The sequence below is a fragment of the Triturus cristatus genome, chromosome 2_2, assembly GCF_964204655.1.
Source record: "Triturus cristatus chromosome 2_2, aTriCri1.1, whole genome shotgun sequence".
Classification (NCBI taxonomy): domain Eukaryota; kingdom Metazoa; phylum Chordata; class Amphibia; order Caudata; family Salamandridae; genus Triturus; species Triturus cristatus.
In genome coordinates, this window is record NC_140582.1 from 75,963,355 (window position 1) to 75,975,378 (window position 12,024).

At 45.0% G+C, this 12,024-nt stretch overlaps 1 protein-coding gene across 6 annotated transcripts in view; it reads left to right on the top strand.

The window, feature by feature from the left end:
* The window catches only part of LOC146861884 (uncharacterized), a 349,732-nt gene that overhangs the window by 230,495 nt on the left and 107,213 nt on the right, over positions 1 to 12,024 (top strand). For 2 of the 6 annotated variants that reach the window (XM_085641059.1, XM_085641060.1), the window contains exon 1: positions 4,449 to 4,636. The exons of 2 other annotated variants lie outside the window; for them this stretch is intronic. In XM_085641059.1, coding sequence (XP_085497185.1) covers positions 4,613 to 4,636 — 24 coding nt within the window. In that variant the 5' untranslated portion in view covers positions 4,449 to 4,612. Of the gene's footprint in view, positions 1 to 4,446; positions 4,637 to 12,024 lie in introns of those variants that run through there. 2 more of the 6 variants (XM_085641058.1, XM_085641057.1) reach the window with 2 other exon arrangements.

Sequence of the window (12,024 nt, forward strand, 5' to 3'; positions counted from 1 at the left end):
GAAGCAGCAAGGGATGCAAGAAAATTCACTACGAGGGAGACATCCGCCAAAGCGGGATCCACCTCCCGTTGAGAGCACCAATCACACCATTGTTTCCAGGCTGTGGCATAACGCTTGTGTGTGTTGGGTGAGCAAGCTTCATTGATAAATCGGGCAGCATCTCGCGAAAGGCCTGGGACTTCACAGCGATCCCCGAAATTCGCCAGGCGACCAGCAAGAGTTGGCCGGATGTTATCAGAGGGTGAGGGGACTTGAGTGGGTCTAACAACAGATTCCACCGAAGGGGAAGAAGAAGGGGGACCGCACATAACATTTCCAGAAGTACTGGGAACCACGGCTGAGCCCGCCAAAGGGGAGTGACTAGAATCAACTCCGACTGATAACACTTGGTTCGGGCCAAAACCCTGGGAATCATGACAAACGGAGGAAACGCATAACATAGAGACTGAGGCCACACCTGAAGAAAAGCATCCGTTGCAAGAGCCTCCGGGTCGGGACGCCAGCTGAAGAATGCTGGAAGTTGCGTGTTGAGTCGGGAGGCAAAAAGATCGATCTGACAAGGACCCCATGTGCGTATCAACAACCGGAACACTCGAGGATGAAGCCTCCAATCGCTGAAATCCCTCAGATGTCGGGAATTCCAATTGGCAACTTGGTTGCTGCACCCGGGAAGATACTCCGCCACCACAAACAGTTTGTTTTGAAGGCAAAAGTGCCAAAAGTCCTTGGCAATCTCCGCCAGATGTCGGGACCGAGTCCCGCCCAACTTGTTCACATAACGAACCGCTGACACATTGTCCATGCGGAGAAGAATGCAACAATTCGTCTGACGAGGAGAAAGGCAGCGAATTGCAAAGGAACCCGCCAGGAGTTACAGACGATTTATGTTGAGATTTAATTCTTCCGGAGACCACCGACCGCCCATGGACACCGGACCGCAATGGGCTCCCCAACCCCACCGACTGGCATCGGATTCGATCACCTCTTCCGGAGTTGTTCCGAATAGGGCTCGACCGTTCCAAGACTCCATGTGCTCTAGCCACCATAACATCTCCCACCTCGCCTCCTCTGTGAGAGGAATCTGATCGGAATACTTGAGGTCTTTCTGGAGATGACGGATCTTGAGTCGTTGAAGCGCTCGGTAATGAAGGGGACCCGGGAAGATCGCTTGGATAGAGGAAGCTAACAAGCCGACGATCCGGGCTACCGATCTCAAGGACACAATCTGCTTGTGCAAAATCAACCTCAATTCTCTCTTGATTGATCTGATCTTCTGATTGGGCATGAGGAGTTGACAAGAAATCCTAGGAACTCGACAGACGGAGACGGAATCAACACCGATTTCTGAGGGTTGACCAAGAAGCCCAGATTCTGTAATAGATCTATCGTCCAAGCAAGATGTTCCATGACTAGAGGAGTAGTCCGACCCATGATGAGAATATCGTCCAAATAAATGATGAGGCGAACCCCCCGGGCTCGAAGAAACTCGACTACAGGCCTCAGAAGTTTTGTGAAGCACCAGGGTGCTGACGAGAGGCCGAAAGGAAGGACTTTGTACTCGTACCAAGTTCCCTGCCATTGGAATTGAAGAAATCGACGATGAGGACTGTAAATGGGCACTGACAGATAGGCATCTTTTAGATCCAAGCGGACCATCCAGTCCCCTTCCTGAAGAAGATCGCAGAGAAGATGGATTCCCTCCATCTTGAAGTGACGATATACAACCCCTCCATTGAAATCCTTGAGATTTAAAACAAGCCTGGATCCACCCCCCTTCTTCTGAACGAGGAAGACGTTGCTGACGAAACCCTGAGGATGGCGGGCCGTCCGCTCTATGGCCCCTTTTTGAAGAAGAGACTCGATTTCGCTGGAAATGAAATCTTGATCTTGAAGGGAAAAAGTCAGTGAACCAGGAGGGAGGGATTGAGAGGGGGGATGAAAGAACTCTATCTTGTAACCCTGCACTGATTCCAGGATCCACGCATCCTGCGAGATTTTTGCCAATTGTGGAGAAAAAATTAAATCATGCCCCCCAATTGAACATCGGAGAAAGGAAGTAGGCTCACCTGAGGTGGGGGCATCACGTTGACCTCCCTGGTTGCCTCCATAACGACCTTTCCGGTTGTTGTTGCGGGAACCACGCGTTGGATAGAAGGCGGAGGAGTCTTGAAATTTGCCACGGGCGGTATTATACCCCCGCTGGGCGCTTTTTTGATAACCGCGGCCGAACTACCGCCCCCATTGTCGTCCGGCCCGGCCAAAAACCGGACGAAAAGCCCGCTTTAGTGAACCCTGTGCCTTATCAAGGCCGCTAAATGTAGCGACAAACTTAGTTAGGTCTTTCAAAAATGGTTGTCCAAAAAGGAGACCTTGTGCTAAAGGACCAGCCTCAGAGGTAGACAATTCCGCCAACTTTGGGTCAAGTTTCAATAGAATAGAGCGGCGGCGCTCACAGGACATGGCACAATTGGCATTGCCCAAGTGACAGATGGCTCGTTGAGCCCAGCCTATCAGGTCGTCAGGATCAATAATTTGTCCAAATGCCTTAGACTTGAATCCTAAATCCAAAATTTTAGTAAGGGGACCAGTTAAATCGAGTAGTTTGTCTTGGCAGGAACGCCATGCCCGGTCGATTCCCTTTTTGGGATTCTTGGTATATTTCTTCAAATAGGTGAGCATAGAGGGGTCCACTTCTGGAGTGTCCGCGACCTTGTCTGCCAAATCAGGTCTGGGGCATTCGGAACGCAAGCGTGCACGGACATCCTGTGGAAAAGCTTGATGCAGGTGGGACTGCACATACTCAGCAACCTCCGTAGAGGGAAGCCAAGATGAGGAGTTTGGATGAACAATTGCAGTGGGATCAAAGGTAAGTAAATGCGGATGGGTAGGAGCATCCACAAAACGCTCTTTGCGTTTCTTCTTAGCTGGGAGAGGAGAAGCCTCCGGCTCAGAGGGTATATCAGAGGAGGAATTGCCATCATCTCTGAGGGGCGAACTAGAAGAAGCGTCCTTGGAAGAACAACCATAAGAATGGTCAGTGGAAAGGTTTTTAGCCAATTTGGCAAAATCTGAAGAATGTGGATTCTTTGAACTTTTGCTTGCAGAAGAATATGACGAAGACCCAGGAAGCCATCCTTGTTTTAGGGCATAATGACATAAATGGCGCTTTAAAGGCTCAATAGCCTTGACCATGGCCTTATTGACAGAGTGCTGGACTCCCTCATCAAGAGCCTCTACGAGCTCATGCTCCAATGACCCCGAAGGGTCGTCCTCATAATATTCCTCTTCATAATAATATTCAGACATTATGTCACTGGAGTAGAGACAGATATACCCACCAGAGGATAAGTATGGAGCAAATAACCACTGTCTTGCGCAAAAAGAGGAGCCTGAAGGAACGAGGCGCAGACAGTGAATTAATAAGGGGGAGTGGTGAACCCCAAGCAAGCCACAGCAGTACAAAAATGTTGGAAAAACACTGTGTACATTAACTGATTGAATGTGGAGGGAGGGCTTGCCTATTAACCCACTCTAGGCAGAGCCTATGCGTAAGTATACAGCCCAAGGCACAACACTATAAGCCTGAGCGTCATTGGAGGTCTGGAAACAATTGGTGGGTGAAGGGCACTGACAGCGCTGCCCCTGCGCTCTAAGTGAATCCGAAATTCGTGTGAGGAAAAAACGGCAAAAATCACCGTAATCGGATCCAAAATGGCCGCGCGCATGCGCGGAACGGCCCGAGAATTGCACCAGAAAGAGGACTACGCGTCCGAAGGACGAGCGTCCCCACCTCCGTCTCCCGCTCCACAAATTGAACTCGGGCGCACGGCGCCCGGTCCGGGAGGCGAAACATGCTCCCAATGCCCAATCAAGAAGCCAAATAAACCAGCGGTAAGAGCGCGCGTCAGGCAAATGACACAAGAAGCGTCTAAAATGGCAAACAACCTGAAAATCAAGGAGCGCGCGTGGCACGTATGAAATGGCAATAAAACGTAACACTTATAACTATAAGAGCAAGCGCATACAATCTCAGAGTAACATAGCGCAAGTAACGTAAAATAAGGAAGTAATGCACTTAACTGGCTGCGGAGCAGCAAAGAAAGAGGATATGGTATTCTCTTGTATGCCTTATATAGGGGTCCTCTCTATGGTTGTCACGTGATACCCACTGGTGTTTATGGGTATTGTAGTGTATTTATTTGTTTTACTTTACATGATTGGCTGCTGAGAATTTTCAGTAAAGAAAATTGAGAAGCATAATCGGAGCCTCCGGTCCTGACATAGAACCTGAAACCTTGGCAGCTATGTGAAAGACGGCTACAAGCAGGCATTTAGCCTCTTTTCTTATTTAGTCTTTCTTTTGTTTTTACAGGAAATGGGTATACATCTCACGAAGGCTCATGCAGCTACGTGCACGCATGTTCAAGTGAATAGTAATCACTGTTCTGAGCAAGTTCGTTAGAGCACCCGCTGCCTACAGCCCCTTTAGCTACATCCTTGTTCGCACTGATCGCAAAAGCGGAAGCCGTGTGCCCCCGAGCTTACGTGCAACACCAACACTCCCCTGGCTTCTCACCTAGAACACTTAATATTGATACAGCCGGTGGGGAAAATGTCCCGTTCGGCTTCAGATAAGGTCAGTAATATTTCGAAAAGCACGATATCTACAAGAGGATGATCAGTATGTGGGCAAATGTAGTCATGCAAATGTAACACTTAATAAGTTCCGGTTGCCCGAGACATATCCAGATTTGCGAGCTTTCACGTGTATTTAATTTCTCATTTGTGACACGTGTCGTGAGCTGATTAGCTTGTCTTTTGCATGAGCGGATCCTGCGACAGTCAGTGGCTACTAGGCAGTGTTCCTCGAGGGTACTGCCGCTTAACACCAGCCAGAGATCCAGGTACTGATGCATTTAGTTGGATAACCAGCTTATCTCTTTGGCGTAATTGGCTCCCCGAGGACAGCTAGGTCAAGCAGTCAAAGTTAACTAATTTAGGGATTGAAAGCAAGATCTAAATACTTAATTTCGGATGGTTCAGAATCCAATTAGAGGTGTTCACGAATGGAAAATATTAGTGCTCGGATTTTTGAAACAATAATATACCCATGTGCAGGGTACAAGTCCTAAAAAACGAAGTGGGGGACTAACCAAGTTCAGCAGTATGCAAGTGACATCAAGGCACGTGCCATCACAGTGCCTGGCGGCACGGTGCGTGACATCGCATCACAGGAAGTGACCTCAGATTTTACGACCTCACACATATGTTCATCAGGTATATCAAGAGTACATTTAATCGCACTACGAGATTTAACAAATGAGACTTTGCTTTGGGGTTGTGCCCAAAAAGTGTTGCAAACCCAATGCGAAATCTGGGCCTCAGCTAATACATTTTTTTTTTAGGTCGAGCATTCAAGACCTCTTATATATACTTAAGTATATACTTATATGTGTATGTACTTTGTGGGCTCTAGAGAATAGCCTTAGGACTTGTATTCTTCCGCTTATGGACTTTTTCTTCTGTTCAACTGCCTCTATTTAACTGTCTTGATAGAAAACGACCAGTAGAGGCCAGTAAAATACAAGAATTCCTTTCTGCTTGTTAAACTGCCTCTATTTAACTGCCTTGATAGAAAACGACCAGTAGAGGTCAGTAAAATACCAGAATTGCTTTCTGATGAGGGACTTTCTTTTGAAAAAAAAATCTGGCAACTGTCTCTTTTTAACTTTCTTGATAGAAAACGACCAGCTGAGGTCAGTAAAATACCAGAATCACTTTAGCATTTTCTAGATTCTAGTCCATAGAAACTGTCTTCTACAAGCACCCTAGACAGTATTATTTTTTCCAAATCCTGTATTTTCAGTGATATGAACACCGAAGGCCCTGATTTTATATATTAAAAACAGAGCTTTGGACTATACCATTTCCCACTGAAAGGCAGTATTTCTTTCCATGTGTTCCCATACCTGACGTGTCACGCAGTTTGGTGCTTACTTTTCCTTCGTATTAAAGAACAGTAGATGTTTCAGCACCCAGGCTAATGTTCTGCATAGCTAAATACATATAAGGTCCCAAAGGCGAAACCGATTGCATTGCAAAGGCTTGTTTAAAGCCCTGCCACAAAGAAATTGTCAAGACGGAGCAGCATAGTAGTAGATCTGTTCTGCTAAATTGGTTGCTAAGTCTGCATTTTAAAACTATTGTTGTGATGTCTTGCCATGACATGGGTTTTGTGTATAAAGCTTACAAGGCACATCTGTGCCACTGGTATTATGATGTTAGTTGGTTCTGATGCGGAATCTTTGGTGGATGACTGCAGTTGAAGATAGGCTGCCAGGCGGCATGGTGTGGTTAGTGCCCAGATGCTGTGTCAAGGTTTCAGTAAAATAAAGTATACAGCTAAAGGAATCTGATGTTAGCAATTTCCTTACAAAGTTGGCGACAAGCTTGCTTGGACCCTGACATGCTAAAGAAACCGTGCAATGGTGGACATTCTGGGCATGAGTGTACCTGGTGGTGCGGTCTTGTGAAGGAAACGGTTCACAGCACGATCGAGCTTGTGTGTAATTCATATGCTTTTACTGATACTACTGCATTTATATTTCAGTTGCAAAGGAGTGTTGTGAGTACTTTATTTTTTGTGATTTTACCATATTGTGGGACAGCCGTTCTAGTTAGCCGTTGGCAGCATACTAATTCATTTGGGTGCAGTGTACGGATCTTTAGCTGCATTATCGTGAGCGGGCGTTAGTACGTCATCTCTGGAATGACGTACTAACGCCCGCTCACGACATTATGCTCTGGTAGAGACGTCGCACGTAATGGTCTTCTTTTTAGATTGGGAAGACATGATTTAGGTGCACGGCCATTTTAAGTCATCGTTTATACTTATCTCCCAAAGGCAATTTATGTTCATCAGTACTCACTGCAGTCAGATGCCGTGCTGACTTGCGGTTTGTGTAGGAGATCTTCAGTTGTTATATGCGCAGAAACATTACGCTATAGTGCATCTGGAATGTGGTACATGTGCATTTCTTAATGGTGATGTGCACACATTGCACTAGATTTTACATTTCCAATGCCAATATACAGTTTGGATTATCTCTGTCTTTTGTTTGTCACGGGGATGCAAGTTAGTGTTCAGTCAGTCAGTCAGAGTTACTTTATTCGGTTCATAGCAAAAACCATAAAAGTACAATGTACATAAAACAATACAACCATTATAAAAACATTTGACATAAAATTACAAACATATTAATAAGGAAAAATAAAATTTAGTCAAAATTCAGAGATAATATACACTATAACCATGAGATTTTTTTCCTCAGCCTCCTTGAGATTACTAAAAAAGTAGCTATGTTAAATATGTCCCAAGGAGAACCCAACATCTGAAGATACATGAGTGCTGGTTTTACCTGTCTAAATCCTTTGTTTTTTATAAGAGGAATAATGTGCTTTTTGCGGATTAAAGACAGGTGGCTACAAAAGAAGATGAAGTGCGTGGTGTCTTTAATGGAAAATCTGTCGCATGAACAGATCCCCAGATCCCTCTCCTTCGTCCAGCCAGGGGAGTCAGTAAGTAGGAGATGGAATTTGTTCATTCTGAACCTAGTTAACAAAAAGCGATGGTTCATATTATTAACGATACCCAGGTAAGGCTCTAAACTGTTAGATGTGATAATCAACTGATGAGCCCTTACTGTGGGTTTGAGTAACTCCTTTTCTTCCCTTATTAGCATTGCCCTCTGTTTATGGGTGACTTTAGCCCATTTTAAATCGCCCTTTACTATATTACTTGGATTTTCAAATAATTCAGGTCGGCCCAAATGCCTGGCTAGATACTTGATATAATTCAACCACGGGATAGTTTTACCATGCTCTAAAGATAGGCAATCTTTTAAGATCGCGTGATTCAGTTCTAGTTCAGGGTTTAGCCAAATTGAAATCCATTTCAAGAGTGGGGCGATAGCTATGCGGTCCGTTAGGTAGTCTATCCCACGTTCTTGGTGGACGATATAGCCCGATGTTGAGCAGGGGAGGGATAGTAAAGATTTTAAAAATCTGTCTTCTACAACCTGTAAATCGGAGATGTTTTTAATTCCCCACAAATCAGCACCATACAATGCAATAGAGGTGCATTTGGCTACATAGATGTTCAACATAGCTTGCATGGGCTTCACCCCCAATTTGCGTCCGAACTCCAAGACAGCAAGTGTAGCCCTAGCAAAAGCATTACGTTTGGCAGCTAATTGTGGGGCCCAGGAGGACTTGTCGTCAAAAATGACCCCCAAATAAGGGAATCTCGTAACCCGTGATAAAACATGACCTTCACAAAACATAGTCTTTACTCTCTTTGATTTGGTGCCCACAATCATCACATGGGATTTGGAGAAATTCACTCCGAGATCAAGTGCAATCATGAATTTTGCAAAAGAATCTAAAAGATTTTGGAGCCCTACTGCCGTGCGTGCTAGGAGCGCGGCATCATCAGCATATAGTAATGCTGGAATGGCAAATTTGCCCGCCCTAGGAATATCCTTGCATGACTTAATTAATGTAGAGCCCAAATCGTTAATATAAAGTGTAAAAAGCAGGGGGGCTAAAATACATCCTTGCCTAACGCCATTAGCGATTCCGATCTTATCTGTGCAATTACCAAGGCGATCATATCTGACCGTGGCAGTGAGATCTCTATGCAGATCCGCAAGGAAATATACAATATTCGCATCAATTCCACATTTAAGGAGTAGCCCCCATAGTTTCGAACGATTTACTCGCTCGAACGCCGAGGACAAGTCCATAAAGGCCAGATACAACGCCCCTTTTTTGGCGATGGTGTACTTCCCTATTAAAAGTTGAAGGTTCAGGCTCTGGTCTATGGTCCCGCGGCCCTTGCGAAACCCATATTGTAGACACGAAAGAGTAGCTGTGTCTTCAAGCCAATCAGTTAATCTGCCCAGGACCACACGCCCCAGAACCTTCACAGCTGAATCAATAAGGGAGATAGGCCGATAACAGCTAGGATCCCCCCTGTTACCTTTCTTAAAAATGGGTATGATCACTGATTCGGACCAAGTGTCCGGAATACCAGCGACACATACCCGGTTAAAAACATTGGTTAGTACTATGGACCTAGTCTCAGGATCAGATTTAGAGAGGTCCGCTGGGACGCCATCGGGACCTGGAGCCTTGTTACTTGTCATTTTACCGATGGCCTCAACCACCTCTGTCTTAGAGACTAATAAAGTATATGGGTTCACAATGGTGGCGGAAATACTCGATTCACCACAAGTGCCCATTTCATAGACTGATTTAAAATGAGAGTGCCAAGATTGTTTCCCAATGCCGCAATCTAATTGATCATTACCTGTATCACAGAAAAAGGGTTTATTTACCACTGACCAAAACTTTGCGCTATTTCTTATAACATCCACACAGGAAAGTTCTTCCCATGCTTCCTCCCTAATCTTCTTTTTCCTGGCATCCAAAGTTTCCTTATATTCTTTCCTCAGCCCAGCAACCGTAGTCCTGTTCACTGGCTTGGTTTTTAAGGCGGCCTTCAGCTTTCTATTTGCAATAGAGCAGCTTTTATCAAACCACCCTAGCTCAGCCTTATCCTTGTGATTACCTGGGCAGCTCAAATCTGCAAAAATCTGAGTACAGATAGCAGAATATGCCACTAGAACCTCATCATCCCCTGCTTCGAGGTCCAGGCACGTATTTAACTCAGGTCCTACCTTCCTTTTTAGATTGTTGTAAAAGTCGCCTGGAATCACTTTGCTCCATCTGATTCTACGATCCTGATCTGAAGGACGGATATCAGATTTATCCACGGTTGCCTGAGGTTTAACAGATTTTTTAAAAAGGTGCCAAAGACTAAGGATCACGGGATTGTGGTCACTGAAATGGGTCCAGGTCGTCAAGTAACTTTTAATACTAACCCCCAGAGCAGAGCTGACAAAAATATAATCAATGACTGAGTTTTTCCCAGTTCCTTTAAAGGTGGGGATAATTTCGCCCGCCGTAGACGGGAGAAGCAAACCATGGTCTGCCAAAATGGATTCGAGAAGATCTCCCGCCACTGTGTGTTCAAAATGTGCGACCCCTGATTCAATCGGTCCCAGAGGATCCGAAGGGAAGCATTGATGTGGACAACCATGGATGTTAAAATCACCCATCATTATAGTGAGGCAGTTCTTACTGTTAAGTTTATTGGTCTCCTTGTGATCAGATAAAAAGCTGTTTAGCGCGGCCAGGTGATCGGTCGTGGCAACTCTATCATATGAATTGTAAAAATTAACTACTAAAAGGTCAGAACCCTCATTCATCAAAATATAGATAGCCAAACAATTTGACGAACCAGTTTCTAATTGAGAAAATGACCCGGGTATGGTTGCTGAAATTAAAGTAACCAGCCCGCCCTTCGCCCTCCCTGAACTAGTCGGGGTGGCAGATGAGAAAAAGCTCACAAACCCATCTATATACAACGTATCCTCTGTGTCCCATGTCTCTTGCAAGCCGATGATATCACCCGAGCCGATTAATTCTCTCCAAGCAGGGTCATCTAGTTTACTTTTTAGCCCTGCTATGTTCCAGGAGATCAATTTAGATGAAAGACCCGGTAATTCTTGATTTGATCTTACTGAGGTGGAAACATAATTTAATGGTATCACGGCTACAGGGACAGGAACTCGTATGTCAGGGGTAATAGTTTGTTCACGAGTCCTTAGTCAGTCATTTTCTTCCAAATTGGAAAAGACATCAAATCTATTAGAGACTGGGACAACAAAGTTATTAATAGGACCGGGTCTATTAGGTTGGTCAAAAAACGTTGGTCTAATGTGAGATGGGGGATAAAAAAACCCAAGGGGAGAATATTCACGAACTCTTTATGAATTCTCATTGACCCTGCCTGTCTTAGTATGTCATTCACCAACCCTGGAGATCTAAAACTTACAACGATACAGTCTCCCTCTAAGTGTTTAACAGTCTTTCCTACCCATGGTACCCTTCTGATCATCATAAAATGCTTGTGAAGGTGGTGGCCCAGAACCGTTTTGTTTGACAAGTGGTGAAGAGCATTATTTTTCAGGGAGGTCCAATGTTCCTTTTTATCACACTCCAGTTTGGGCACATTAGCTAAAATTATAGTGTAGGGGCATGCCTCAGCCGGTAAATGTAAGGAAAAATCCCCTCCTCGTTGTGGTGCAGGGAAATATGGGCCCCCCTCCTTCATCTGCATTTGCCCTTCCTTTCCATGTATGTTACCTAAATTGTCTTTGGCTAATGAGGAGATATTAGATCCTAAGCAGTTGGACACTACAGGAGGGACTGGTTGTTGTAATGGGGTGATCATGGTGCTCAACAAGTTATCCACAGAAGCCGTAATTGTGCTCAGTGTATTCCCTACCGCAGTGTTTGAACTTGTTTTAAGCGCCTTGCTACTAAGGTGAGATTCCATAATGCTAATACGGTCCTCAATACGCTTCAGAGTAACTATTAGGGGCTGAATAAGTGATGTAAGATGAGCTTCCATAGTTGTAATGATGCTTGACATAAGAGTCTCCCTACTCAGATCCGTGCCTAAATTGGAACAAACACGCCTGCTCTCATCTGGATCCACACTATCTAAGTGAAGAGAGCTAGGAGTAACCCGCTCCGACCCAGAAACAGTGGTGTTAATCCTTGGTTGCTTCGCCTGTTTTCGATTTCCTACTGGATTATTATTAGCCTTTCTTTTACCCGTGACAATTTTCCCCCTATTAATCATGATATCACTTTTGATCCTGGACTGTCTAGTATGAATAGCCATCGGTGAGGGGGCTATACTATCTATGCATAAAGGTGTAACAGCAGTAGATTGACAGTCTTCCACACTTGCCTCATTCGGAATCACACGGGGATACAATGCAGCCGGAATGGCATTAGGGAAGGGAATATCGTCTAAGGGTAACGGGATACTTGAATGTCCAGTGGGCTCAAGAGACACTCAGCGTTCAACCAGGGCAATTTCATTCACTA